Source organism: Piliocolobus tephrosceles, chromosome 2, assembly GCF_002776525.5.
Source record: "Piliocolobus tephrosceles isolate RC106 chromosome 2, ASM277652v3, whole genome shotgun sequence".
NCBI lineage: Eukaryota > Metazoa > Chordata > Mammalia > Primates > Cercopithecidae > Piliocolobus > Piliocolobus tephrosceles.
Window position 1 is genome coordinate 103,561,033 of NC_045435.1, and position 27,254 is coordinate 103,588,286.

Below are 27,254 nucleotides of genomic sequence, written 5' to 3' on the forward strand. Positions count from 1 at the left end.
AACACTCCGAAGTAGGTGTAAGAGCATTCCTGATATTAAGAGATTAGGATTAAAATTGACTGTATTTCAGACAGGTAACAATATCAAAGAAAAGGAAAACGTAACTTTTGCAAATGGTATCTTAAGGGATTGTAACTAGAGGTGATTTCTTCCCTCTCTCAACAGATTATAGCCATGCATTGCTTAACAATGAGGATAAGTTCTGAGAAATGTTGTTGTTTTTTTTTTTTTTTTTTTTTTGAGACAGAGTCTTGCTCTGTCATCCAGGTTGGAGTGCAGTGGCACAATCTCGGCTCACTGCAACCTCCCTCTCCCAGGTTCATGCAGTTCTCCTGCCTGAGCCTCCCGAGTAGCTGGGATTACTGGTGTATGCCACCACACCCGGCTAATTTTTGCATTTTTAGCAGAGACAGGGTTTCACCATGTTGGCCAGGCTGGTCTCAAACTCCTGACCTCAGGTGGTCCACCTGCCTCTGCCTCCCAAAGTGCTGGGATTACAGGCGTGAGCCACTGCGCCCAGCCAAGAAATGTATCTTTAGGTGACCACATCAATGTGCAAACATCCCAGGGTATACATACAAGAACCTAGATGGAATAGCCTACTAGACACCTAGCTATATGGTAGAGCCTATTGCTCCTGGGCTACAAACCTGTACAGCATGTTACTGAATACTGCAGGCAACTGTAAGACAATGTAAAGTATTTATGTATCTAAACATATCTAAATGTACAAAAGGCACAGTAAAAATCTGAAATAAAAGATAAAAAATGGTACACCTGTGTAGGGCAGCTCCATTACAATTTCATGGGACTGTCGTCATATATATGGTCCATTGTTAACCGAAACGTCATTTTGTGGCACATGACTACATTAGGAAAGAACATCTCCCCATCCAGACATTCCAGCGTGAGTCGTCTGATAAACAGTAGCATCTTAGGTGGCCCAATAATGCAGAGAACATGATCATCCTATAGGAATAGGGCTAAGACCATGTAGTACATTAAAACAGAATGAATGATTATATAAGCAATGTTCATGAAAAAGTTTAAATACACATGTCCTAATTTTTCAGTTGTTTATTGGAAATCATAGATTTTTTTTTTAAAACCCACTAATTATTTTGTCATACAAGAGCAAAATTCAAATAATACAAATATTTAACATTTTGGTATAAAATTAACAATATGGAAAAAAGATGCAAACCAACCAAAAGGTAAAAAACTTTTAACAATAACACTGTGTAAAACCATTGTCTATTCAAGTGACCATCCAAGCTGATAGTTTATTTTCCCTTTGTTGACATTTTTAAAAAAGATAGCCCTGCATTTGGAGCACCAAAAAGTTTTTTCCTTCTTTTTTAAAAGGTTGGAACCCTTTTATTTACAAATACTCTTCTCAGTACTTTAAGTGTGAGAGGGAATCATCTAGCAACTTCCTTCTTAGAAAAAAAAGGAAGTGCCTTCATATTTCCTTGAAATTTAAACCTGCTCCATTCTATTCTAAGCAAAAATAAAAAGGACACGGTGCAGAAGAGTTCTTTCAGCAAATAAATAATAGTTTCACAAAAGCACTGCTGTAAACAAGATCACTTTGATGGCCAGAGACACTGATGTTTTCAACCAATGGCAACTTTAAACACTTCCAAGTATAGATACACAGGGTAGATATGGCCAAAAGGCAATACATCATTAAAGAATCAACTAATAAAAATTAATTATAAGCCTGTTGCTTGGTCAAATATGCTTTTGTTCTCTACGGTTTTTAAAATTGGTCAGAAAACTTAAACTGTAGTGATCTAAAACCCTGCATCTACTCTGAAAGTAACTACAACCTAGAATGTCTGACATTGTAGTTTTGACATTAGTTACAAATACTAAATTATCTAAGCAATGTAAACAAGCCTCAAATTTCAAAATAGAAAAAAATTAAAATTTCTGTAAACATTAAAAAGCTACCTGCTAAAAATTGTTAAGTATCATCATCCAGTTGTGTATACCGATAAATCTTTTTTAGTTTTGTTTTGCATGTTTTTAGATATTACCTTATTATATGAGACATCTTATTTTCCCTAACAGTGCCTCTGCTGTCAAAGGTCTTAGAGTGAGTTCAGCCACTGTTGCTGAAGTCATTATTTTGGCCTTCATATAATCTCCCTAGCAGTAAACACCACCTAATTCTTTCTGTAGTGAAGGGAGGTAGTGTGTATTATAGCTACATTTTTATCCTGCTTTGTAAAATAAATGTAACTTACTTTATTAGATCTCAGACACATCTCTTTGATTGCAAGGAACATGCAGCTTTAAAAATGGTTTAAACCCCAAACTGGCAACTTTTCCATCACTTTTTTACTGTTTTCAAGTTTGAATTATTTAGAAAATAAAGATCACCTCTGACAGCTATTTGATGAAAAATAAATTGTTTTAGATATTATAACTTTGATGTTTAATGCTCTCAATTTAAAACTCTGAACCTGGAACAAAGTGCTGTGGTTTAGAAGACCTTGTTGGGGAGGAGTGGGTTAATTTTAGTAATCAGTACAATGATTTAGACACTAAGATTTCCTTTTATAAAATTATGGATAAATTAGGCTTGTAATGTTCTCTCTTTCCATTTGAAGTCTCTCCATTCCCTACCACCTCCACCAAGTGCTGTTTAACAAAAATAAACTTGTTTACCTGGTCACCTGGTCTAACAATATATTCATTTCCTTGAAATGTTGTACTAGATGTTCATTTGGTATTTTCCAAAAGCAATTATTCTAACATCAAGACTTCTTAATAACATCTCTACACCTCAAGTATATATGTGGCATTACATGAGCACTTGAACTTCCCTTTAGTTTTGTTTTCACTAATAATATAAACCTTTTCTAAATACGAATTCTTTGAAATGAATTTAGGCAATGAAATAGATAAGTGATATTAAACAGCTTCTAGAATCAAAGAAACATTCTGATGGACTAGGCTTTCAAAATATTTGTCTTTCATGCTCATTTTACTTAGGGTCTAGACAAACATTTAAAGGTTTTTTTTTTCATCCAGGTTTGACTCAGTGACAGTGAAAACATACAACATTCAAGTACTATTAGATAAACGCAGCCCTACAAGGATATGTGTCCACATAGCTAATTTTACAAAGGAGAATTATCTTCATTAATCTGCAGTATATTTGACCAAAAAAACCTTTTGAAATGGTTTTTACTTTAGGATCTGTAGCATTCTTCCACAGGTCCTGGAGATCTTGTAAATGTCCATGAGATGTCATCATTTTTTCGTAGATGCAGGGATGATAAGGAGTTTTACCCTCTCCAGAAAAAAACACATGGTACTGTGGTACTATCCCTATTTTATTGGCACAGAGGCCCATGAACACATCGTCTATGTAAAGACTAGAATTAAGTGTCTGTGACGCCTCATAGACTTTGGCAGCTACATCACCGGAGATTACATAGGCAGCTCCAGCTGTATAGTCAGGGTAAGCTGGCCACTGGTACATTTCATAGGACACGTAGTATTTGCTGCTTTTATCTCTAATGGGAGGGGCACCACGATGAACACGACCAATCCAAAAGTCTTGAACACCAATTTGTTCTAAACTTTGAAGGTATTCAATCAGATTTGGCATGTGAATAAATATGTCATCATCAGCAGTCATAAGAAATTTGGCATGTGGACAATAGATATTTGCCCAACTGAACTGCATAAGTAATTTCAGAGTAAGATTGTAGAAAGAATCAACAAAGTCTTGCTGAATTACATCATTGTACATTTGATCTTCCCAAACCAGTTTTCTTTGTAGTTCTTCTCCCTCCAGTGGACTAGGAGTTCCTAAGGCAAACAGAGTTTTGATGTTGGCATTCAGCTGAGACCGAACATAATTCTCATTGCCCCAAGTCTTTCTAATTGCGGAACGTCGATCGTAGTTTTCAGGAGCGGTTTTTACAAACAGTAAAAGGAGGACGTCTTGAGCTTGACACTTTTCCTTGTGGTTAATCAAGTACTGGTAGCGAGGCCCCGCTGAGGTGTGCTTAAGAGACAGGGTATCGTTCACAAAGTCATAGCTATTTATGAGGTATCTGTAAGAATATGACTTCATATGGCTCACAATGTGATTATCGATCGGTTCCCAAAAAAACATGAGGCTCACTATAAAACAAGTTGCAAATAAGTGAATAATAAACTGCCATTTTTTGACTCTTCTGCCACTAATCAACATTCTCATATCCACTCAAGTCTGTTTTTATTTAGGATCAGTTTTAAACAGGCACTGGCTTCTTCGGGACCATAGAACTTCGTATTTCGTAGAGTAAGTGTCCATCTTAATACATGTTGGTCATTAAAAATGGAAAATAGTTTTTTTATTTCACAAAATAGTTTCTTTTAATCCCATTTTTCTGAGATTGTGAAAGAATGGAACACCCTGTAGAACGAGGACACTGGCACGTCAAAATTCTTCCACCTGGGCATCCTTCAGGAAGCGTAGTGGGCGGCCTCATGCGGCTCTCCCATGTGAACATTCCATGCCACCTATCAGAGTCAAGAAGAGAAAAGAATCACAATCACGTGGGTTACTGAGGTGCCAGAAAGACATATATTCCTAATTCCTTAAAACCAAATGTAAGCTGCCCGATCTGGACAAAAGGTGATGAGGCACTTAGTATTTGGCAGAGGCATATGGCTGTTTATTTTTTTTTAAAGGAGGACAGAAAAAGGGAAAAAATCGCTTTACACTGTCTTCCCATTCAGAATACAGAGACCTTTTTCTACTCCTACTCTTAAAAAAATTAAAAAAAAGCTTCCCAAACAGCTATAATCTTGTATACTTAGGTTCACATTTCACAAATGGGTATATTCATGAATATACTGACTTGAATATGGTCAGGAGAAAAGTAGATACATAGATTAAGGCAAAAATCTTCAATGAAAAGAAAATTCACAGCAGTAAAACTCCATTAAGGCTTGCCCCAGAGAAGGCAGGAATAAGACTTCTTTTTTTTTTTTTTTTATTAAGGTTCATAATCAAGGAGCCACAATTTGCTCCTTGAAAGCAAACTCTCAACAATCAAAATTACTTTGTGAGCCCCAGATTTATACAGCCACCTTCTTTCTGTACTTTTTTATTTGGAAATGCAACAGGCGCATCAATGTAACATGTTCTAAACTGGGAAGCAACAGAACGTAGCCAACAAGCACTGTCTTTGTAGTCAGGCAATTTGAACACCAATGCTGCCTCAGCCACTTATGGTTTCTTGTACCATATCATGCATCTAACACAGAAATTTGACAAATTGGGGTAAGACCGTTTAACTCAAAGTCTTTGTGCAAATTAAATGGGAATATACATGATAAATGAAGGGAAGCAGACAGAAGACAGATCATTACCTAGCACACTAGGGTACTCAAGTGTCATTTCTTTTTTTTTTTTTTTTTTTTTTTGAGACGGAGTCTCACTGTCTCCCAGGCTGGAGTGCTCCGCCTCCTGGGTTCACGCCATTCTCCTGCCTCAGCCTCCCGAGTAGCTGGTACTACAGACACCCACCACCATGCCTGGCTAATTTTTTGTATTTTTAGTACAGACAGGGTTTCACCATGTTAGCCAGGATGTTCTCGATCTCCTGACCTTGTGATCTACCCACCTCAGCCTCCCAAAGTGCTGGGATTACAGGCGTGAGCCACCACGCCCGGCCTCAAGTGTCATTTCTAACCCATTCTGTTATCTTCTCCCCTAAAACCTGCTGTTCCTGTTTATCTTTATTTGTCCTTAACTGCACTTCTTTCTTCTGTGCCTGAAATCTGGAACACCCCCCCCCCCATTTCCTCCACTTCCGTTATTTAAATGTTTAATCCTGTGAATCACTTCAAAATCTCTCTTCACCCCTTCATGTTATCATCCCCTCTCACCCAGACTAGATGATCCCCTGGCCAACCCACCTTCCACTTTACAAAGGTCAGAGTGACCTTTGTAAAACTTGGATTTAATCACCAGACGAACTGAGCTTTTTTAATCTCCTTCAGAGCCTCCCCACTAGTTAGTGACAAGATGAAGTCTAGCCTGGCCCACAGGACCCTTTAGGATCTGCCTCTCCAGCTATTTGGTCACATCATTTGACAATATCAAATTACTGAAGCACAGTCACACTTGCCATTTCATATGCCCTGGTCTTTATACCAGCAGTCTTGTGGCCTGGCTACCCTACCTCCCTTGCTAATATCAAGTCTATAGGCATCCTTCTCTGGGAAGCCTGAATTGGGATCAACCCATTCCCTGAAAGATGCTTCTCATCTCATCTGTATTGCACCAGCACCTTCTTATACCCCAAACAGAGACTTTTTAGGCACGATGTTGTAGACACCCTACACTCAGCATCCAGGTCAGTGTGTGACCCCTGGTAGGCATTCCCCAAATGTTGGTGCAAAGAACCATGCTGGGGGTGGAGCCACCGTTTACTCAAAGTGATAGTTACTAGGGAAAGATTGGGGGTCAGGACGCCTAGCCAGGTGCCACCTCGGATGAGGTCCATGCCATGGCTGCTTACCCCAGGTCCTCTCTTTTCTTCCACCACTGGGACACAGCACCCTCCTTCCTCAAGGATTCTGTCCTCAGTGCTTACCACAGGTCAAACACTTCCTTGGATGGCGAGGTAGGCTGTCTTCCTCAGGGGTGGTACATTAGTTTCCTGGGCTTTGGACAGGACTGACAGGGAGAGAGCTGTGTAGGCTGAGCCACATAGCAAGCCCCAGGGCAAAGGCCCTGCTTCGTGCCCAGAGATCTGTCCTCAAGTTCCCCTGCCAGTTGACCCCTGATAGAAAACCAACTGCACACACTGAGTGCCCTGCAGAAGGGGCCTAGCCTCAGCTGTGACACCTCCATCCCCACTTCAGAGCTTTCGGATCCAGCTGTATTTCCCACCCCCATGATCACTCCACATCAGGGCAGAGGCAAAGGCCAGGTATATAAAATGTCCAGTGAGGACTACAGATTAGAGCCAAGCCCCATTCAGACTTTGTCCAGAGATAATCAGTATAGGGCACATTTTATTGCTAAGGGCGCTGATGTGAAAACTGCATGCACCACTTAGGAAGCCACAGCCAGCATTTTTTATTTTTTAAATGCAGAGTGTACTGAAAGTAGTAAGAGCAAGAATCACTTTGTGAAACTTTTGGGTTTTATGTGTGTGTGCGTCCAGGGGTGTCATGAGAAATGTGTTACTGTGCTTTACCATCACAAAGGCTGAAGGCCGGGCGTGGTGGCTCATGCCTGTAATCCCAGCACTCTGGGAGGCCGAGGCAGGAGGATCACTTGAGGTCAGGAGTTTGAGACCAGCTTGGCAACATGGTGAAACCCCATCTCTATCAAAAATACAAAAATTAGCCGGGTGTGGTGGTGCACACCTGTAATTCTAGCTACTAGGGAGGCTGAGGCAGAAGAATCACTTGAACCAGGAAGGTGGAGGTTGCAATGAGCTGAGATCATGCCACTGCACTCCAGCCTGGGTAACAGAATGAGATTCCATCTCAAAAAAAAAAAAAAAAAAAACTGACTGAAACACTGCTCTAAGGAACAGATCAGTATCAGTAATTTCCCCCTTGGATAGGCTGGTCATTTCTGGACTGAATGCTCTAGAGGAAGGTGAGAAAGACATCAGAAAATACCAGTTTCTGATGGTGGCATCTGCCTAAACTTTGCAAAATCACTTTCATTCAGGGGCCCACTTTCTTTTGGTTGCTCTCTCAGTCTTTATCCACAGTGCTCACCCAAATAATGACCATCCTCTGAAGCCTCAAAGCAAGGGCCCTCTGGTCTCCTCCACAATACATCTTGAAGGAACTGGAGGCTTAAACTAAGGTAATGGAATTCTTGATGGCAGATTTTAAGCCAGCATACACATTTTTAAGAAATCCAGGAAAATTCTCAACTGAAAAGCATCTGCAGTTTCTACTCTAATTGACCCTGGGAAGGGAACAAAGAGGAAAGTAACCTTTGGAATCTCAGGGATCAAAGGGAAAACCAGCTGTCTACTCCTGAGCAGCTGTGCCCAGCAAGCTCCAATGCCAGCTTGCTTTGCATGTCCTAGAGTTGTTTGCAAGTCTGAGCTTCTTGCTAGACTTTCTGCCCACAAGTCCAACTGCTCCCACACCCAGTGTGCATCCATCTGACTCATTAAAGGCGCTACTATCTCTCCAGTGAATCAGGCCTATTACTCACCAGGTTGGTGCATTGCTGCTGCTGCTTATATGGCTACTGTAAGCCGGCAGCTGGTTCAGAACATTCATTTTGTCCCCACCCTCAATATGTATGTATTTACCTTATTTTCCTGTATTTTTTCAACTGTTCCAAATTGACATCAACAAGTCAAAATGCTTTCTGAAAAATGACAAAAGACCTGTCACAAAGCCAACATCCCACGCTACTAATTCAGCACAGCATGTGAAGTTCTAAAATGAGAATTCTCCCCCTCAGTCGTTTGAATTTTTTAGCCACCATTTACATAAATCGTAACCAGATCTCACTGATAATACGGGAATGATAAGGGGAAGATTTAGGGAACGTAAACTCCTCATTTGTATTACACAGCTTCACTTGTATCACAAAAGAACATCTGAATTCCTCCAAATTGAACATAGTCACTGGGAGGCCTTTCCCAGCCTAAATCAAAAGCACTGCCCTCCCCCGCCTGCCCCCGATCTAAATTCATCAATTACAAGTCAACACTGTTGCGCCCAGCTCCGGCTTTGCGGATGGAGACCACGCACATACAACTGGCACTCACTCTTCTGGTTTCTTACAGCGTCTTAAAGTTTCTCTAAAGCACAGCTTCCAGCTTTCCTATTCAGAGTGCAGGGGAGGGCCCTAGGAAGACGCCCACAAAGCCTGCCGATCTGGTAGAAGAAAATGCTGGGCCTGGCAGGAAACAAAGCAAGCCCAATGCCGAATGCGAAGCTCAGCAACCATCCACAACAGACTGCTGTGGGTGCAGCTTCCTTTGTGTGCCTGCAGCACGGGTCAGTGGCCAATCAACAGGCTAGAAACTCAAGGGTTACGCCTGTTTGGGGCCAGATTTATTGTGTAACCTTGGGCAACCCTCACCTCACTCTGATTCGGTGCTTTAATCTGCAAATCGGGGATGAATATCCGTGTAATGTCACTGAGGGGTAGTAAAAATTATAGATGACTTCAGAGCCTGCTGAAAATAGGAAATAGAAAAGCATGGGAGAGAAGAGGACAAAGAATTGCTTGGAAGAAAATATGCAGATATCTCAAATACAACCTGGGTTTGCTTCTATTTGGACTGAGAAGAAGGGACAGGTATTCTTAGTATTATCTTTCCTAATAGAGGTAGTCAGAAGAATAAAGAATAGAAGTAGGAACATCAGAAAAGAGGTGACAGACCCCAAATACTTTTCAGTCTGGGAGCCGTACCCCTCAGTTACTCATAGGAATATTCTTTCACAAGAGAGCTCTTTAAACTTTTTGGGAAGAAACTAGTTAGCACACCCAAAGGTTACAAGTTTCCCTGCAATAATCCTGATTTTTTTAAACCTTACCCCTGCTATCAACTCATTTCTTTGTGGAGTCTACTTTTGTGATGCTGAGATAATATGTAAAACCTGCTATCCATTTTGAAGTTTTAATCAAGACGGGGAGGTCCACACTTTTAAGTACAAGTTAAACCTCAGTCTCCAGTGTTTCAATTAATCCTGCAAGTATATGAGTATTTACTCTGTGAGTTCTTACACCAGTCACAGTGGGAGATCATGAAGAAGTATTTTACAGTCTCCAATCTCAAAGCATTTACAGTCTATTTGTGACAAGACTCGTAGTTCCCACATGAAAGCATAGTTCCCACAGACAAAAATGGACAAATCCTGGTAAGGTACAGTGTGTCAGCACTAATCTGCATGATACCAACCCCAGGCACAAGAGGAAAGTCTCTGGGACTAGTAGAGAAATCAGTGGGGGTTGGATTAGTCAGGATTTTAGGAGGGCCTGAGGATGACTAGGATTTAGGTGGCTGCAGGAGTAGGAGCAACCTTGTTTCAGACAAGAACTGCATATGGCAGATATTTGAGAAAGCGCCATTGATTTGAAAGCAGAGAGGTGGGAACCTACTTATGGAGAACCTTGAAAATCAGGTAGAGGAGTCTTAGAGGGTACAGACAGCAGCAGGAAGTCATAGAAATTTCTGGTTTTGTCTGTCATGGTAACTCCCTTGCTCAGTATTTACTAAGTTTGAGCAAGAGGGATTAAACTGGCAATGGAGGTGCAGGGTGAAATGCAGAATGCCTGAAGATCAGGACGCTGGTTTCTCAGGGGCTTGTACTGATGCTGGATGAAGTGAGGAAGGCCTAGTCGAGGGTAGTGGAAGTGGGGAGGAAGGCCCTTTCAAGAAAAACAAAGACCTAGCAGGACCCGATGAATGACCTGGGATGGGGAGTAAAGGAGGAAGAGGAGAAGTGAGAGCTAATTCCAAGCATTACCGACAAGGGAGGGAAAACTGGTTTCCTGAGTTAGGAGTGAAGGGGATGGCATTTGATTTTAGACTCGCGTTGAGTTTGAGGGTGATGGAGAGACAACAAGGTACAGATGTCCAGAGGATAATAATCTAAGACAAGCTAGACAGGACTGGGGAGATCCAGGTGGGTACTCTGAGCATGACGATGACTAATTTCATGAATGTGGATAAGCTCTCTAGGTGGAGAGAGAGCCATGGGCCTGAAGGAAAAATAAACTCCCGAGAAGGAGAAAAAGGAGTCGTCAATGAAAAAAGGGCTCGTTCATCAGAAAATTAAGATGGCGTTAACAAATGGGTAGAGTGGGTAAGCAGGACAAACAAGGCCCTGGTCTTGGAGCTCTAAGTGGGGAAGAGAGACACTGACCATGTAGTTAGGGTTGTGCTGGGTGCTACGGCAGGGTCTAAAGATGGACGCTGCCCCACTTGGGGGCTGGTTTGAGGTTGGGGAGGGTAATTTCCAGGAAGAGAAGCAACAGTGAACTGTACTTCTGCATTTTACTTAGGAGACATACAACACACTCAAGTCTAAGGAAACCTTATGATGTGTAGACCATTTTGTTCAGGTCGTCTCCCAACACTCAAGACAGCTTAGCAGCCAGGAAGTTGTTTACATGGCTTCACTAAGAACTGCATTTCTTCTGAGACTTCAAATTCCAGGATACTCATTCTATAGTATGCTCACTCCTAGCTGCAACTTCTAAATATTCATCCAGAACCTTCTGCCACCCCACCACGCCCAGCAGTCTCCTGACCTTTCTTCCTCATGCACCTCCCCTGTCTCAGATGCAGAATCGTCATCGGACACCTTTGCCCTCCCACCCCAACAACCCCAGACCCCAGCGCCCTCCCATCTTCCTGTTCCTACGACACCTCCAGGGATACAGGGGAAACGGAACTTACCAGGCAGGCAGCGTCACCACAAATGACACTATCTAGCTTTGGGCAAAGTTTTCAGTGCCGTGTGACTGTTCTTGCACTTGTCCCAGACCTTCTCCCTTTCCTGGTCTCTTCAGCGGCCATGCTAAATCTCCCCCTCCCAGGCTCTGTCCCCTCACTCTGAAGACTTTACCTCCTGTCTGCTTCCTAGAGAAAGGAGGAGACATCAGACACACCATCAGCTCCTCCTCCCCTTGTGGGCTGCCTCCTCACGGGCTCCCTGGTTCCCCAACACTCACCATTCCCTCTGTAAACCATACTGATTGGGGCCAGGACTAGAAGGAGACAAGGGAGCCACTTACTTTAGTTGTACAATTTAAGTAGTCAGTATAATAACTCAGTAGTCAGTATAATACTTTGATGTAGTATTTTTTAAAAATCAAAGTTACTGCAAAAAATCCACAATGAACAAAATGTCAAAACTGTAAACCAAGACAGGCTCCAACCCTGCACTTACACAGCGCTGCCTCACCTGACTCCCCTAATCCCTGTCCTGCTGACTGGGACATGCTGGGGGCTGAATATTGCTGACTTCCATGGACATGCCTGCATTCTTAGTATATGTATGTATACCAACCTAAAGTATCAAAAAACAAGACTAACCCTTAGTGTATGTAATTAAGTATCATAAAACAATACTAATCCTTAGTAAGAATCAGTATTGTTTTACACTTTAATTTGGTGTGTGTGTGTATATATAATATATATACGTTCCTCATTCCTTTACATATTTTACACTTTTATTACTTAATATTCATATATATACATATATATATATATATATATATATGAATGCCTACTTCTATTCCTATTTTTTTTTTAATGCTGGACATGAAAACCTCCTAAAACGGTTGTCTGAACCATGAATAGATTGTGTTCTACATAGCCGAAAATCACCAATCTAGAATGGAATCAAACCTCTACCATAAAATAATCCTCTCTTACTTCAATTGTTGCCAAAACAAGAACAAACCCAGAAATTCTATATAAGAAGGCAGTATAATTTGATGGAAATACTAACGGATTAGAAGAAAACGAAGAAATTTAATCATTCCGTTCTAGTTCTGGTTTTTTCCTTGCTGGGGAAATAAAATATCGTAGTGAAACCTATATAGAAAACAAGACTGAATTGATAATTTTTTTAATTATCAATTTAAAATTTTAAAAATCAACTTAATATGTGGAATATTCCCATGAGTCATGAAAATATAATGATCCCTTTAAAAGTGACATGCTTATAAAGCAGGACTATATAAGGCTCCTCCAGTGAGTCACAGGTTTTTTAAAAAATTCCTTTATATTCTCATGCCTTTATATCTTTTACATTTAAACTTTTATTACTTAATAAAGTCCCATGTGGGAGAGTTTTTAGTTCCTGTCCAGACATAACTAAAGGAAAGAAAGATAAAATCTTCTGTACCATCTTTAAGCTGCATTTTGTTCTACATTCCAAGTTTTTTTTTTCTGGCTTCTTCTTGTCATCTGTTTCCTATTAAGTATAGCTAGGACCAATCTTCACAAGCCAAATTACCTTGTTGAGAGAGATCAGGAATAAAAAGCCCCGCACTTCCTGGAAAAGCTATAATTTGATCTGCATAGATTTCTTCTTAATAAATTAGTTACAATAATTGGTGTTAAGAAATATAACTAGTTACTATTTGGTACTAATTGCCTAGTCTATTTGCTCAAGAAGGAAGGAGGCAATGTGAAATCTGAATTTATAACTCACATTTTAAGGTGAAACATTAGATATCTTTGCAACTGTTATATTTCCAATATAAGACCTCTAAAAAAGAAAAAAATTCTACCTAATGGCTGTCTTCAAGTGTTTTTGTGCTGGGACTTTAGCTATATGAAACTGTATTTCAAGCCATGGGCAAAAATTAGAAGCCATTTGGAATTCTTATCTATAAACTAACATTTATAGAGTTAGTTTTTGATTCAGTGTTAGTTCAAAGACTTTAAATTCCACTTTAGCAATCATGGCTCTGGGACAGAGGAGAAAGCTGGGTAATAAAACCTTCAATGTGAATCCAGGTACAAGATCTCCACCTACGTAAACTAAGCTATATCTTTCTTTATAAGTTAAACATGGATGTAGATTTGTTTGCTGGTTATGGGGGAAGTAAAGACAAGGAAATTTCAAATGAACAAATGGGTAAAGACAGACCCTAAGTCTTTTATTAACGGGACTTGTGGCATGCGATTATAGATTATTCTTACATTTTAGAGATGTTATATGAAATCAATAATTCCCAGTAACCAGTTTGATTATGCAAAATTTGAAACAAATTTTAAAAAGCTGACATATAAAGGCGGTCTCAGAGAGGTCAAACACTCGCTTTTCTGAGCTTGGCCCTCTGTGCTCCTTCTTGCAACACAATGTAATTCTTGTCAGTTTCCTTCTTGCCTGCTTAAGAAACAAACTTCTCCTTTTACCCAGTCTAGCAACCAAGACAGGCTCCAACCCTGCACTTACACAGCCCTGCCTCACCTGACTCCCCTAATCCCTGTCCTGCTGACTGGGACATGCTGGGGGCTGAATATTGCTGACTTCCATGGACATGCCTGCATTCTTAGTATATGTATGTATACCAACCTAAAGTATCATAAAACAAGACTAACCCTTAGTGTATATAATTAAGTATCATAAAACAATACTAATCCTTAGTAAGAATCAGTATTGTTTTATACTTTAATTTGGTGTATAATGGGGGTATGTCTACTGTACACCAGGCCCTGTTCCAAATGCCTTACAAATATGGTAGCTCTTTAAGCCTGACAACAACCTTTGAGGAAGAAACGATCTCCCTCCCCATGTTGCAAAAGATACTGAAGCACCGAGATACCGAGTTAACCATGTAACGGCAACAAACTCCAGACCCTGTAGCAGCTTAGAGCAGCTTGTCAGTCCCAGCCCCACCCCTGTGTTCCTCACCTGCCCTTTCTCCCTGGCATAGACACAGGTTTTCCTGCAGTTCTCATCAGGAGGGGAGGGCAGGGGAGCAGGTGGGCAGGGTCAAGAGAAGCAACCCCAGATGGATGAGAATTTGCTTCACTGCCAGAAGTTTGAAGTCACTTCTGTTTTGTTGCATTTTGTTAGCACTGTTCTTACTTCTTTTACTAACATACTCTTTTTCAAACCTTCCATTTCAGTTTTCCCTCCTTCTTCTTCTTGGTCTCAGTAGTACGCGACAGTGGGCAGAAGTGACCTCATCAGTCTGTGTCCTTTGAGTGTAGTCTTTCATCCACAAAAAAGATTCAGGGACTCCAAGGACGGAGATCCAAAGTCGCAGGAGGGGGAGAAAAAGAGGTGGGGAGGAAGGAAGGAGAGAAGGCAAAAAAGTACCAGAGTCAGGGACGATGTTTTAAGCAAGTATTGGATAAAATGAAAGGCAAGGAGTCAGACACAGACAGCATGGCCTTTAAGGTTGTCATTTTCTAATGAAAAAGCTGTATCAAAACGGTTTTCATGTGTAAAGGCAGGGAAAAGCTGAAGATATATTCGAAGTCAGCTCATAAAATGACACATAAGAAGTAAACCTGATGAAGAGATGTAAACCAGTTATCCATCATAAGGTAGATGAATAAAAAATACAAGTTCACCTATCAGTAAGAGTAAGAATTATTGCCTAAAATGCATACCCATCCCTTTAATGTGACATAAAACATGCTACAAATAGCCACTACTCCCAACCCCACCCCTGCCACCCCACTAGGACTCCTCAGACACAATGACTGCTTTATTTGAGTCACTAGAAGAACAACGTTCACTCAAGCTAGAATTTTTCAAACATTCTTGAGATTTGTTAGGCTGGCTTTGTCCCAGAAAAACTAAGATACATTTGAAATGTTGCATTGTGTTGGATAGCCTTCATCCACGAATCTGTTATTAGAAACCCATATGCAGTTGGCCCTGTACATTCATGGGTTCTGCATCCTCAGATTCAACCAACTACAGATCAAAAACATTCTTTAAAAAACTGTATGGTTGTGTCTGTACTGAACATGCACAGACATGTTTTTCTTGTCATTATGAACTAAATGATACTGTGTAACAATTGTTTACATGGCATTTACATTGCATTAGGTATTATAAGTAATCTAGAGATTATTTAAAGTACATGGGCCAGGTGTGGTAGCTCACACTTATAATCCCAACTACTTGGGAGGCTGAGGCAGGAGGATCATTTGAGCTCAGGAGCTCAAGGCTACATGCCTCTGCACTCCAGCCTGGGCAACAGAGTGAGACCCCATCTCTAAAAGCATAAAAAGAAAAAAATAAAGTACATGGGAATATTGCATAGGTTATATACAAATGATATACCATTTTATATAAGGGACTTGAGCATACATGGATATGGGGGAGGTGTCCTGGGACTAATTCCCCAAGGATACCGAGGGACAACAAACTATGGACCCCAAACCAGGTGCTCTGTGAATGAAGAGCTTTCCTCTGAGATGAGGGAAGCAGGGAGAAGATGGAAATTGGGGAAGGCTTTGTGGGAGAGGTGGCAAATGAGCAGGAGCTAGAACAGAATTCAAATGTGGGTTTGCGGAGGAAAGGAGGAAGACACAGCTCAGAAAGAGAAGAAGTCTACAGCCATACCACTGAATGTGCCTGATCCTGGCTGATCTCAGAAGCTAAGCAGGGTTGGGCCTGGTTAGTACTTGGATGGGAGAAAGAAAGGCGAAGGGAAGAGTACGGCAGGGAGCATTTCAGCTGGCTTAAAACGGTGAAGTGGGCCAGGTGTGGTGGTTCACGCCTGTAATCCCAGCACTTTGGGAGGCTGAGGTGGGCATATCAGGAGGTCAGGAGATGGAGACCATCCTGGCTAACATGGTGAAACCATGTTAATTTTTGTCTCTACTGAAAACACAAAAATTAGCTGGGTCTGGTGGAGCATGCCTATAATCTCAGCTACTCGGGAGGCTGAGGCAGGAGAATCGCTTGAACCCAGGAGGCGGAGGTTGCGGTGAGCCAAGATGGCTCCATTGCACTCCAGCCTGGTGACAGAGCGAGACTCTGTCTAAAACAAAAAAAACAAAAAAAAGGTGAAGTGGAGGGAGGAGGGAATAAGACATTCCAAGAGAGACTACGCAGGAATTTTTTTAAGCACTTAAGAGAAAAAGTTGTAGCTTGAATGGGGAAATGTCAAATCACTTAGTTTGGCTAGAAGTTAGGGTAAAGGGAAAAGACGGAAAAAAAGAAATCAGAAAGGTTAGCTACGGTCGAATCATAATAAGAAAAATCCGGATTCAGAAACAGGGTGATGATATAACCCAGTGTCTGCCTGTTGTCCAGTGGCAGTTCCTGTGTCCCATTCTGGACATTGTCTTTAGAAACAGCACTTGATAGAGGATTTATAACACAGAGGTACAAAAAGTAGAAGATGGTGTAAAATAAGAGGTATGTGTAACATGTTTCTGTCTTGGTGGATCAACGTTTAGTCTAAGTTAACTACCATTTATTAAGTACCTGCCCTATTCTAGGCATTACAGCGGGCAGCCCTGAAAGCAGGTTAATACCCATATTTAACTAATTCAACAAATACTAACTTATCACATACTGTGTAGTAGGCCATGGACAGGATGCTTAAAAGACTTCAGAGATGTTTCAGGTGTAGATCTTCTATCAAAGGGTCAGTAAATATTCCAGTGCAAGCTGGAATCTGGACCTGATGGAGGTGAAAGAGAGTAAAAAAGCCCAGAGTGTTTAAATGCAAACAAAAGTAGTTGTATACTGTGCCTCTCCATTTACTGGTCACATGAGCTCGACTTGTGTCTAAACCATGTACCAGACAGTGTTTTCTGAGGATCATTTGTGGTAACTTATTGACAATGTCAGTCCAGTTCCATCTGTGCACATTTCCTGTCTCTAGAATCTGTTCATGTAGCTTTACCAGGGTTAGTTCATGGACGGCTGATTTTTTTTTTTCACATTTTTTTCTTTTTAGAATACTAAGCTATACTCATAATATGCTTCTTATCAAAAAACATTAATTAGGTAGGAGTTTTTAAAAATACCGATCTGATGGCTAAGGGCCATTTAACACATCGCAAATACTGTTGAAGCAGAAGTTTCGCCCCTAATTGACTGAATATGGTCCTTCTCATGTTCCCCATTATTCCATTAATGGAATACTGGTCTTCCATTATTCTTGACAGGAAATAACATGGTTCCCACAAGCACTTAAAATACATTTCAATTAGGATGACACACGTATAAGATTATACAGTCCTCTAAAGTAAGAGAAGGAAACCTGAGGTGAGTCCATCCTTGAACTTATTTTGCTTAGAGCACTATGAAAAAGTTATAGAAAGTTATAGGAAAGGAGCAAAAGAGTCAAATCTGAAATATTAGGTGGATCTTAGGCTGTGGAACAGTATTTTGAACTTGAACTTTTGGGCTTTGTTGCCTACACACTTGGTAGAACATTCTCTTTTGTGGAGAACTGGCTTCTCGTGTTAAAACCTTCTATGGAAGAGAAATCTGAATAAGTTACATATCAAAGCCAGCATGTGAATTTGTAGAATTAAAATGTTTTTTTAAAAAATTGCTTTTTTATTCAAATCTTGTATCTCACCTGATCAAGTTTCTTATCCTTTAAATATAAAGATTCTTACTTCTTACATCCCCTATATATATGTAAACTAATACATAATAGTTAGATATTGCATACTGTAAGGAAAGTATTTAATTCTAGATTTACACTGTTTTGGCTACATCTTTGCTCACAGAGATTCCATATCAAAGGGCAGAGCTCTTGTAATAATTTACTGTGCCTCAGTTTCTGGAACACGGACATAATGAATTCCTCTCCTTATAAGGTTATTCTAACAATGAATTAAAATAATGGCTATGGAAATATTTCAGAAAAGGCATAATGTATTATAAAAATGCAAAGCTGAGACCTATTTACTTCAGCATATATAAAATCCCCCCAAATAGGGTACATTTTGTTATTCTGAGAAGAGACCATTTCCTTCTGAATTTCTCCCGTTTCTTCCTGACACCTGTGTTCTGAAATGCAGATTCCAGTGCAATTGGGCCTCAAAAAGAACTTGACCCTTTACAATGTGAAAGTCACCAAGTGCAATGATTCTAGCCAAAGTGACCCATTTTAAAAGATGACCCATTTCAAAACCCATGAGTTATTATTCAAGCTGTTCTATTTTTGAGAATTAGAAAGGTTTTTTTTTTGTTTGTTTTTTACAATCTCACCATTTGAATGTCTTTTATTAAAAGAGAAAACTGATCTCCACTTTAATGAAATACAATATTTCATTTTCTACTTGATGGGGCCTGTACTTTATTTTGAAAATTCTTCTGCACCTTCTGAGTTTTCTCTGGGCAGAGCAGTTATAAGCATCTCTACCTCCTACTCATCCTCATCTCCCACTTTCTCAGGAACAGCTGCTCTGAACTTTGGCTTGGGCCTTTCCTGTGATAACACTGGTTCTACGTTAAGGTGCCACAGGGAGCCTTGCAGGGCCGGGAAGGGTCAGCTTGAGTCAGCCTCCTCCTCAGAGAGTGCTCAGTCAATGCTCAGAGCGTGTGCAGGAGAAGGAAGAGTGAGAAGGACAAGCAGGTTAAGTACTGAATGGAAAACATTTCGGGTATTGCATTTAGCTTGCTTTAAAAGCAAAGAGTTGGCCCCAGAAAGCAGCTTTCACCTCCTCACTTGTGACCAGATAGAAAATCTACCATAAATTTCTGAGAAAGTTATAACATCAGCTGCTGATCACTAATCACCCTTTCAGAAAGTTCAAGTTGGGATCATTTCAGTGCCACAACTTAATACAACTACCTTCAATCATCCTTTTCTGGGTCAACTTCAGCTTTTCACATTCCTCTCCCATCCCCCACAGGGACCAGGCAAGGTTTCCCAAAATAAAGGCACAGAGGAACAAATCCAATTCTGATGGATGTACTTTCATCAGATAATTACCATAAATATGAGCCTCAGGCCACCACCAGCCACTGTGCAGTTACCACATCAGTGTCCCTTTAACAAGATCCATAACCTAAGAAAACCCACACTGGCAAAGAATGTACAGGGTGTAGTCAAGAGCCGAGTTGAAAACTGTTACTTTTACCTGTATGGTATCCAAGCAAGCAACTGCCTCTGTCACATCAGGATTCAAAATGAAATTAGGCAGAGTCAAAGGAAACAGCGGCCACGACCTCCCCGCCAGGAAGATCTGCGGCTTCAGTCTCCCCGCCTGCCCACTTCCCTGTTCCCATTTCCCCCTGCCAGTAACTCGCCGAAACCGTTCCCAGGCTGGCGGTTTCCTCTTTCCAGCCCGACGCGGGCTGTCGACTCGAATTCAGTCCTCCAGCCGGAGGCGGGTGGCCGCACGCATGGGGCCCCGGCCGGCAACTGAATTCGTGGGCGCGGCGTTCGCCTCGCGGCTCCCGCGCCCGGGCCGGTCCCGCCACCGAGGAGCCGGAGCTCCTCAGGGAGTGGGACCGCGCCGGCCCCGGGAAGCCACCCCAACCGGAGCTGCCCGGCCCCCGAGCCTACCTGCTGCACCTGGGCGGCGGCCGGGCCTGGGTCCCAGCCGCTGGCCACCCGTGCGGGCAGGCCGGAGGGAACAAAGGCGCTCCGGGGAGGGGGCGAGCCTCCTTCCCCAACGCGCTTTCGGAGGGCGGGCTGCCGGGGCCCGCGGTAGGAGAGGCCTCCCCGATTTCCCGGCTTCCCGGCGCTGGGCGGTGCGCGGTCCGGGCGAGGGCGGCGGGCCCGGAGCCCGTGTCCACGCCAGCCGCGCGCCCCCGGCCCGAGCGCGCGTTCCCACCTGAAGTCCTGGCGCCACCCGCTGGGCGAGGGCCAGCGTGTCCTCACCTCCTAGCCACTTTTCCCCCTCGGAGACCTCGCTCGGTCCGGAGTGGGCAAACTCGGAGCCTCCTGCGCCGGAGACCGCGAACCGCTCGGCCGAGGAGGCGCGCCGAGGCGGGGGCGGGGCGGAGGGGGCGGCCCGCAGCCCCAGTGCCGGGAGCCCGCGCGGGAGACCCAGGGAGCCCAGCTCGGGGCCGCGGCACGGAGAACGAACCATCCGGGGCCTGGAGACGTATCCCGCTGAGCGGCCAGAACTTTCCCCCATTTAGCGATCCGGAAGAGAAGTCAACATTCCCACCCAGAGAAGCCTCGGCCCGCGGAAAGGTGCGGCCGCGGCACAGCAGTGTTTTCTCCACGTAACTGACCACAGACTAATTCCGCGCGGAACCACCGGCCCAGGGCGCTCCGCCAAGAGGCGGACTGTGTTGGCCTCGCGGGTCCAGAGCCCAGGGCACGCCGCGGTTTCTTCCACACGGGACACTGGTTCTGCCGCGCAGCGGATTAGGATGGTCTTTTCCTTTCCGAGCGGGAGCTCTAAGGCAGGCTCTCAGGCGGGTCTTGTTAAAAGGTTTCTGGTCACACCACTTATGCCTGGAGCTCTGGGGGCCTCAGTAACAAAGGAAGGAAACTTACAGCAAACTAGAGCTGCACTGCCGCGATCCGTTTCTAAAATACGAGAGGAGGGGGAAACCCCGCCCCAGGCCGGCTTCCCAGTGACTTTACCTCGAAGTCCAGCTTCATTTCAAGGGCAGTTTAGAGCGAAACTCACCAAGTCCAAGCCCAACTCTTTAAATGTCCAAATCGGAGGTCGGCTTTCCTTCCCGCATCGGAGCGAAAGTCGCTGGTCTCAAGAACAAAACTTGCGGGCTTTAAATCCTGGGCGAAGACTGGACGGGCAGCGCTGGACTGGGCTCGCTTCCCCGGCGGGATGCGGGCGGAATGGGGGCGGGCCCGGGCGGGGGCGCTAGGCTCCTAGCCGCGCGCCCCGCACCTCTCGGCGTCACGGCGGGATCCCGGCCCAGCCCGCCAGACCGCCACCCTCCCAGCGCGTAGGTGAAGGTAATGGGCCCGGCCCCAGTTTGTACTTGTCTGTAGATGAGAATTCCAGGAAGTGTTTCCCTGCTGCTCTTCAGTCAATTGCGATCACTTACTCAGATGGCCAACTGGAAGCCAGAGTGCACATGAATGTCCTCTTTGAACTATCTTCCTCCTTCAGAATACTTCCTGCAGGTAACCAGACAATATGGAGAGATGCGGGCTTCTGCTCAGGGAGAGAGATTATAAATGAATCCTGTATGCGCTTGGTTTCTTGTTCCCCGCATGTTGTTAGACCTCTCTCTAAAGCCACAAAACATTTAACGGAGATAATATTTTGAGTGATTCTGTTATTGTACCTATTTCAGAACATGATAGAAAAGCAAAAGATTAATCCAAATACTTTAGTAAAATAAAAGCTTTGAGTTTGTCATAAGAGGAAGAAGACAGGTAATGAGTTAAATGTATGACTGTTGAATCAGGGTTTAAAATAGTGGGGCCAGCAGGCACGGTGGCTCACACTTGTAATCCCAGCACTTTGGCAGGCTGAGCCGCAGGAGGATTGCTTGATCCCAGGAGTTAGAGACCAGCCTGGCCAACACAGCAAGACCCCGTCTCTGAAAGAAAACACACACACACACACACAATGAAAACTGTAAATATTGTACTTGTTCATTCAAACTAGATTTTTAGAAAGTTTTTAAATTGCTTTCCTTAAGCCGGTCAGCATCTTTTAAATCATGCAGTTTTTTTCATATGCTACCTACAGAGGGCATGGCTCAGCACCTCCCAGACTGTGGCACTGCATGTACATCAGACCACAGACAGAAATATTTACATATGTGATTTGCAAAGGAGTCACTGACAGTGACCCACAAATAAGCTGATTCATTGTTAATACAGCACTAATCACATACCTTCTGTAATAAAAGGCTGACTGAAATCCCACATGCATTTCCCCCAGCCATCACAAGTGTATGTTGGATATCTGTGCAAATATTCAATTACAATTATATTCCTTTCAGATCATTTGGAACTAGGTCCATGTGTCAGGATACATATGTTCCACATACATGAGCACATAGAACTGTACCCATGAGAAATACAAACTGACCAAAACAGTGATAGACACACATAAAAATCACATATTCATGTCATACTAGATACAGATAAACACACCAGATAGATAAATAGTTTCAAAAGTATGTCTGGAAATTGGAGATACAATGCAAGCATTTTGGTCGTAGTAGGGAGAGATGAGAGGGTGTGAAAGAGAGATGGGCAAGGTCAAGTAGTCCAGAATGCCCACCCTGGGTTCCACACAAGCTCAGGTCACACATGGGAGGGGACAGGGAAGTCCCCTTTGCTTGTTTGGGAAGATTTCCTAGAGCAGCCTGGCTCCCTGTCCCACCCAGAGAGAGGGGAAGAGAATGACAGATTTAATGGTATTGATGGTGTTATGCTCAGTTACTTTTATCAAGAGGGAGTACATGAAGATGTTGAGATGTGTTAGAAATAAACTTAGGTAATGATGATGCTGACGTGGCCATCATGAAGAAGGAGGACCGTGTTGGCATGCTTTCCTTATCCAAGTAGCAGCTGATAGAAAGCCTTGTGATTAGATCTATACATGACTTTGGAATGACCAAAATCTGCATGTTAGACTCAGCAGGGATAGATAAGGCACAGAAAGAGCAGAGGAGTAGCAGATTTAGGAAAGGGGATCAGAGAGTAAGGCAATACATGCATCATTAGTGGTGGAGAGGGAAGACTAAACCTGAGTGCAAGAGAACCTGGGAGATGGTGGGAGCAACAGGGGCCCAAGGAAGAGGCTAGTGTTACTAAAATCATGAAAGGAGAAGCAGGTCTGATAACTGAGTGGCTTAACACAGCTGAAGCGTAGCAGCACAGTGTCAGGCTTGACCTGTTTTGTGAAATTTGTCTTTCTGGATTCTCTTAGACCAGATTTCCTCACAGGCCCTATAGGGAACCTGTCCTGTGAATTTGAACACAGCGTGGGCCATGTATTCTGAAGCAGGCCAGTGTTCATTCAAGGCCTGGGCTGTTAGAGAGACTCTGGCTAGATCCTGACCTGGCTTCCTACACAGGAGCTGACAAGTTACCAAACTTCTCTGTGCCCACAGTAATACCTGCCTGCAAGGGTGGGTGAGGATTAGTGCAATCATAATGACGGGGAGAGTGCTGAGCTCAGAGCCTAGGCTATCCCAATGGGGTGGATGAATGGTCGACATCCTCAAGCCCACCACAGGCTGCAGAAAGCTCCTGTCACCTGGCAGAGGTGGGCTCATGCTGTGTCCTATCATCTTGCTGTAAAGGATCTGCTGTGTTTCACACCTCTGGTAATTTCATTTCTGTTGATACAGCATCACCATTCAAACAACGCTCTATCTCCTTGGGTCCGCTTCCTCTTTCGCTGCCCACCGGCCACCTCCCACCACACGCAGGCTTCCTTGGTGTTCTTTTCTCTCCACTCTTGCTCCTTGCTGATCTCACCCATTGTCTTTAAACTTGACTTACCTTTCTTTCTTTTTTTTCTTTTTTTGAAGCTAAGTCTCACTCTGTCACCCAGGCTGGAGTGCTGTGGCACGATCTCAGTTCACTGCAACCTCTGCCTCCCAGATTCAAGTGACTCTCCTGCCTTAGCCTCCCGAGTAGCTGGGATTACAGTTGTGTGCCACGACACCTGGCTAATTTTTTATATTTTTGGTAGAGATGGGGTTTCACCATGTTGGCCAGGCTGGTCTGGAACTCCTGATTTCAAGTGATCCGCCTGCCTCAGCCTCCCAAAGTGCTGGGAGTACAAGCATGAGCCACCACTACCAGCCCACCCTGATTTATATTTGTAACCCAGATTCTCAGCTTCAAACTTAAGTGTCATTGGGTATGTCACATCAGTCTTCAGCTTAATTTGTCTAAAATGGGATGTATAAATACAGGATTGGGAAATGGTTAATGGACAGGAATTGAATGCCCCAAAAGCCAGAATCCTCCTTCTTCTCAACAGTGACCCAGCCCAGGGTGTTATGTGTCAGTAACAGTCGGCAGTATTTTGTCACTGTATAAGTTATATATCTTTTGCCTCAACTGGCTGCGGGGAGGGGAAAAAAGTTGTATGTCTGTTTTCCCAACTACTTTGAAAGTCTTCAGATCTCTTGTGGGTGAACACCATGTCCTGCTCTTCTCTGAGTCCCTCAAAGAACCCCCCATCTCCTTGCTACCCCCACAACAATGCCTATCACAGAATGAATGCCTGGTAACTGCAGGTTGAATTGAATTTTTGCATAGCACTTCCACACTCATCAGTTCTTCAAACTTCTGTTCCAAGAATCCCATCCGTAGTACAGTGGCCCTGTGTACTTCTCCTTTGATGCCACCAAGGCCCAAAAGCTGACCCTGGAGGCACACTAGCCCTTTCCTGCAGTTCCTGCTACTGCTTCTGTGGCCTGGCGCCCTTCAGCAACCTCCCTCAATTCCAGGGCCTCGGCAGTTTGATGAAATCGTACTGGGTACACCCAGAACTGGAAGATGAAGCGAACTGACAGCACAAGGAGGCACTCACCTGCAGGCCATTCTGAGAACCCAGTTTCTTCCATTTTCTTCTCCTTTGCTTGAGGGAGGGGTCTCCTGGGACTGATCAGCTCCTTCACACCAACACATAAGGAAATCTCTTATGTGCCATCTAACACTCAGTGGGACCTCTCAGACACAGGGATGGGGATAGTCTTGGAGGGTCAGGCCCTGCTGGCTGGGACCCTCCCTGGTCCAGTAGAGCTGTGCTGTCAACCCTCCCACAGCCCCTGTGAAAATGGCCTGATACCAGTCCCTGGCAGTGAGTCTGTCAGCATTTCTTCTCCTTTTCCCACCAGCAGGTCGGACACACACTCCACACTCCCCGGAGCATACAGGGTTCTGTGCAGGTTCCAGAGGGCTGCCTCTAACTCAGCTCTTTCTCTCCTACTCAGGAGGGCACATGCAAATTGAGTGACGGAGTGACATTTTTGTAGGAACAATCTTGAGTGCTGATTAACATATATTTTAAAAGACAGTTGGCACTTAGTCTAGTCACAGCTATCTAAACTGAGCAAAACAATTTGCATCCTGTGATGGGGTAGTACAGGGGGAAGGAAGACAATTACAACCCCTAGAAATGGTTATTGACAACAAGACAGGGGGCTACATGGCTGGCCCAGAGGCAATCATTTGTGTTGGGAATTTTGCATTTAGGTTTGGTTGTACTAATATTTAAGGAACAACTAAAATGTGATTTTCTTTTTAAAAAAATATACATTTTTTTCTGAGACAGGGTCTCGCTCTGTTGCTCAGGCTGGAATGCAATGGCCGATCACAGCTCACTACAGGCTTGACCTTCTAGGCTCAAGCAATCTTCCTGCCTCAGCCTCCTAAGTAATGGGGACTACAGGTGCACATCATCACACCCAGCTAATTTTTTTATTTTTAGTAGAAATGGAATTGCTCACTATGTTGCCTGGGCTGGTCTTGAATTCCTGGGCTCAAGTGATCCACCCGCCTCTGCCTGCCAAAGTGTTAGGATTACAGTTGTGAGCCACTGCACCAGGTCTAAAATGTAATTTTCCATTTTCCATTTTTAAATACTTAGTAATTACTAAGTGCTAATTTCCTGCTTTACAGAGAGTACGTGGTTCAAATCCCACTCAACCAATTTCCAAAAGGCAGTTAAAAGTCTTCCTAGGGTTTACATTGAGTATTCTTTAATATAAGTAGACTATTAGATAAAACTTGCTATGCTGGGATTTTCCTTATAGCAGTACTTCTAAAAAGACAATTCTAAAGTCCATGATAAATTCATGTGATCTGAAACCATATACATTTCATGAATCAGTCTTGGTGGTTTGATGGTCCAAAGTTGTAAAGCCCAATATTAATACCTAATTGGCTCTGCAGATTTAGGGCTAAGGAATCCTAGGAAAGATTTCTAGAATTCCTCTGAGAGGAATTCCTCTGAGAGAGATGTTGGCATCATACTTAATAAATAAGTAAACCCTCTTGGGAAAAACAGGGATCTATTAGAATAATAGAATATCTGCTGCTAGATAAAGATGCAAATAGATCTGCATCTTTTTGCGCAGGGGCAAAAAGAGGCACAGGGGAGGGAAAAAGGGGCACAGGGCAGGGAAAGTAGTATGTGTCTTCTCAACATTTTTGGCTCTTTGTTTCATAGGCATGCTTTTTATCTTCGGAAATTTCCTTTTTGCAATAGATTTCCTTTTGTTTTCATGAGGTAGATGCTCTGGGTACAGTTGACCCTCAGTATCCATGGGGAATTGGTTCCGGGACCCTTGTAAATAACAAAGTCCACAGATGCCCAAGTCTCTTATGTAAAATGGTGTAGTATTCGCATATAACCTATGCACACTCTCCCATATACTTTAAATAATCTCTGGATTACTTATAATACCTAATACAATATAAATACTATGTAAATAATTGTTATACTGTATTGCTTTTAAAATTTGCATTATTTTAATTGTTATAGTGTTATTATTTATTTATTAATATTTTCAATATGAGGGTTGTTTAATCCACAGATGTGGAACCTATAGAGATGGAGGACTGACTATAATTGTTTCACAATTTCTTTTCTTTACTGAAGATTACTGAGTTACTTGGATACTCCTATTGGGATTACTACCAGTAGTACTCTTTCTTGGGAATTGAAGTAATGAGGTTTTCCTATCAGCTATATTCTAGGAATCTCCTTGGTGTGCCAGACATCTCTCACACCATGTCTGATATATTTGATTGCAGATGTGCTTCTGAACCAGCGTGTTGAGATTTCAGCCACATTCCTCAAATCCCAGGCATACATGGATAATGGTCTGAGCCAGCCCTTTTTCTGTAACCTGCTTCTCTGTGTCCTTGCTGTACA

The 27,254-nt window shown here is 43.1% G+C and overlaps 2 protein-coding genes across 17 annotated transcripts in view; one reads left to right on the top strand and one right to left on the bottom strand.

Annotated features, from left to right (window-relative positions):
• MCF2L2 (MCF.2 cell line derived transforming sequence-like 2) overlaps positions 1–27,254 on the top strand; it is a 255,369-nt gene that overhangs the window by 167,482 nt on the left and 60,633 nt on the right. The gene's annotated exons all lie outside the window — the stretch shown is intronic.
• B3GNT5 (UDP-GlcNAc:betaGal beta-1,3-N-acetylglucosaminyltransferase 5) lies at positions 1,063–21,766 on the bottom strand. 16 transcript variants are annotated; one of them, XM_023187629.2, is made up of 3 exons: positions 19,979–20,227; positions 17,021–17,128; positions 1,063–4,527 (listed from the first exon to the last, which is right to left on the bottom strand). In XM_023187629.2, the coding sequence occupies exon 3, from the start codon at positions 4,220–4,222 to the stop codon at positions 3,086–3,088; it is 1,137 nt and encodes a 378-aa protein (XP_023043397.1). In that variant the 5' UTR covers positions 4,223–4,527; positions 17,021–17,128; positions 19,979–20,227; the 3' UTR covers positions 1,063–3,085. The 16 variants fall into 16 exon arrangements, with proteins under 16 accessions (XP_023043397.1, XP_023043392.1, XP_023043391.1 ...); XM_023187624.2 differs by lacking the exon at positions 19,979–20,227 and adding an exon at positions 19,551–19,950; XM_023187638.2 differs by lacking the exon at positions 19,979–20,227 and adding an exon at positions 20,250–20,647 and having other exon boundaries at positions 4,234–4,527.

What these genes read in the sequence shown, in the direction of transcription:
- B3GNT5 (XM_023187623.2), bottom strand. Translation starts at nt 4,222, where the DNA reads ATGAGAATGTTGATTAGTGGCAGAAGAGTCAAAAAATGGCAGTTTATT.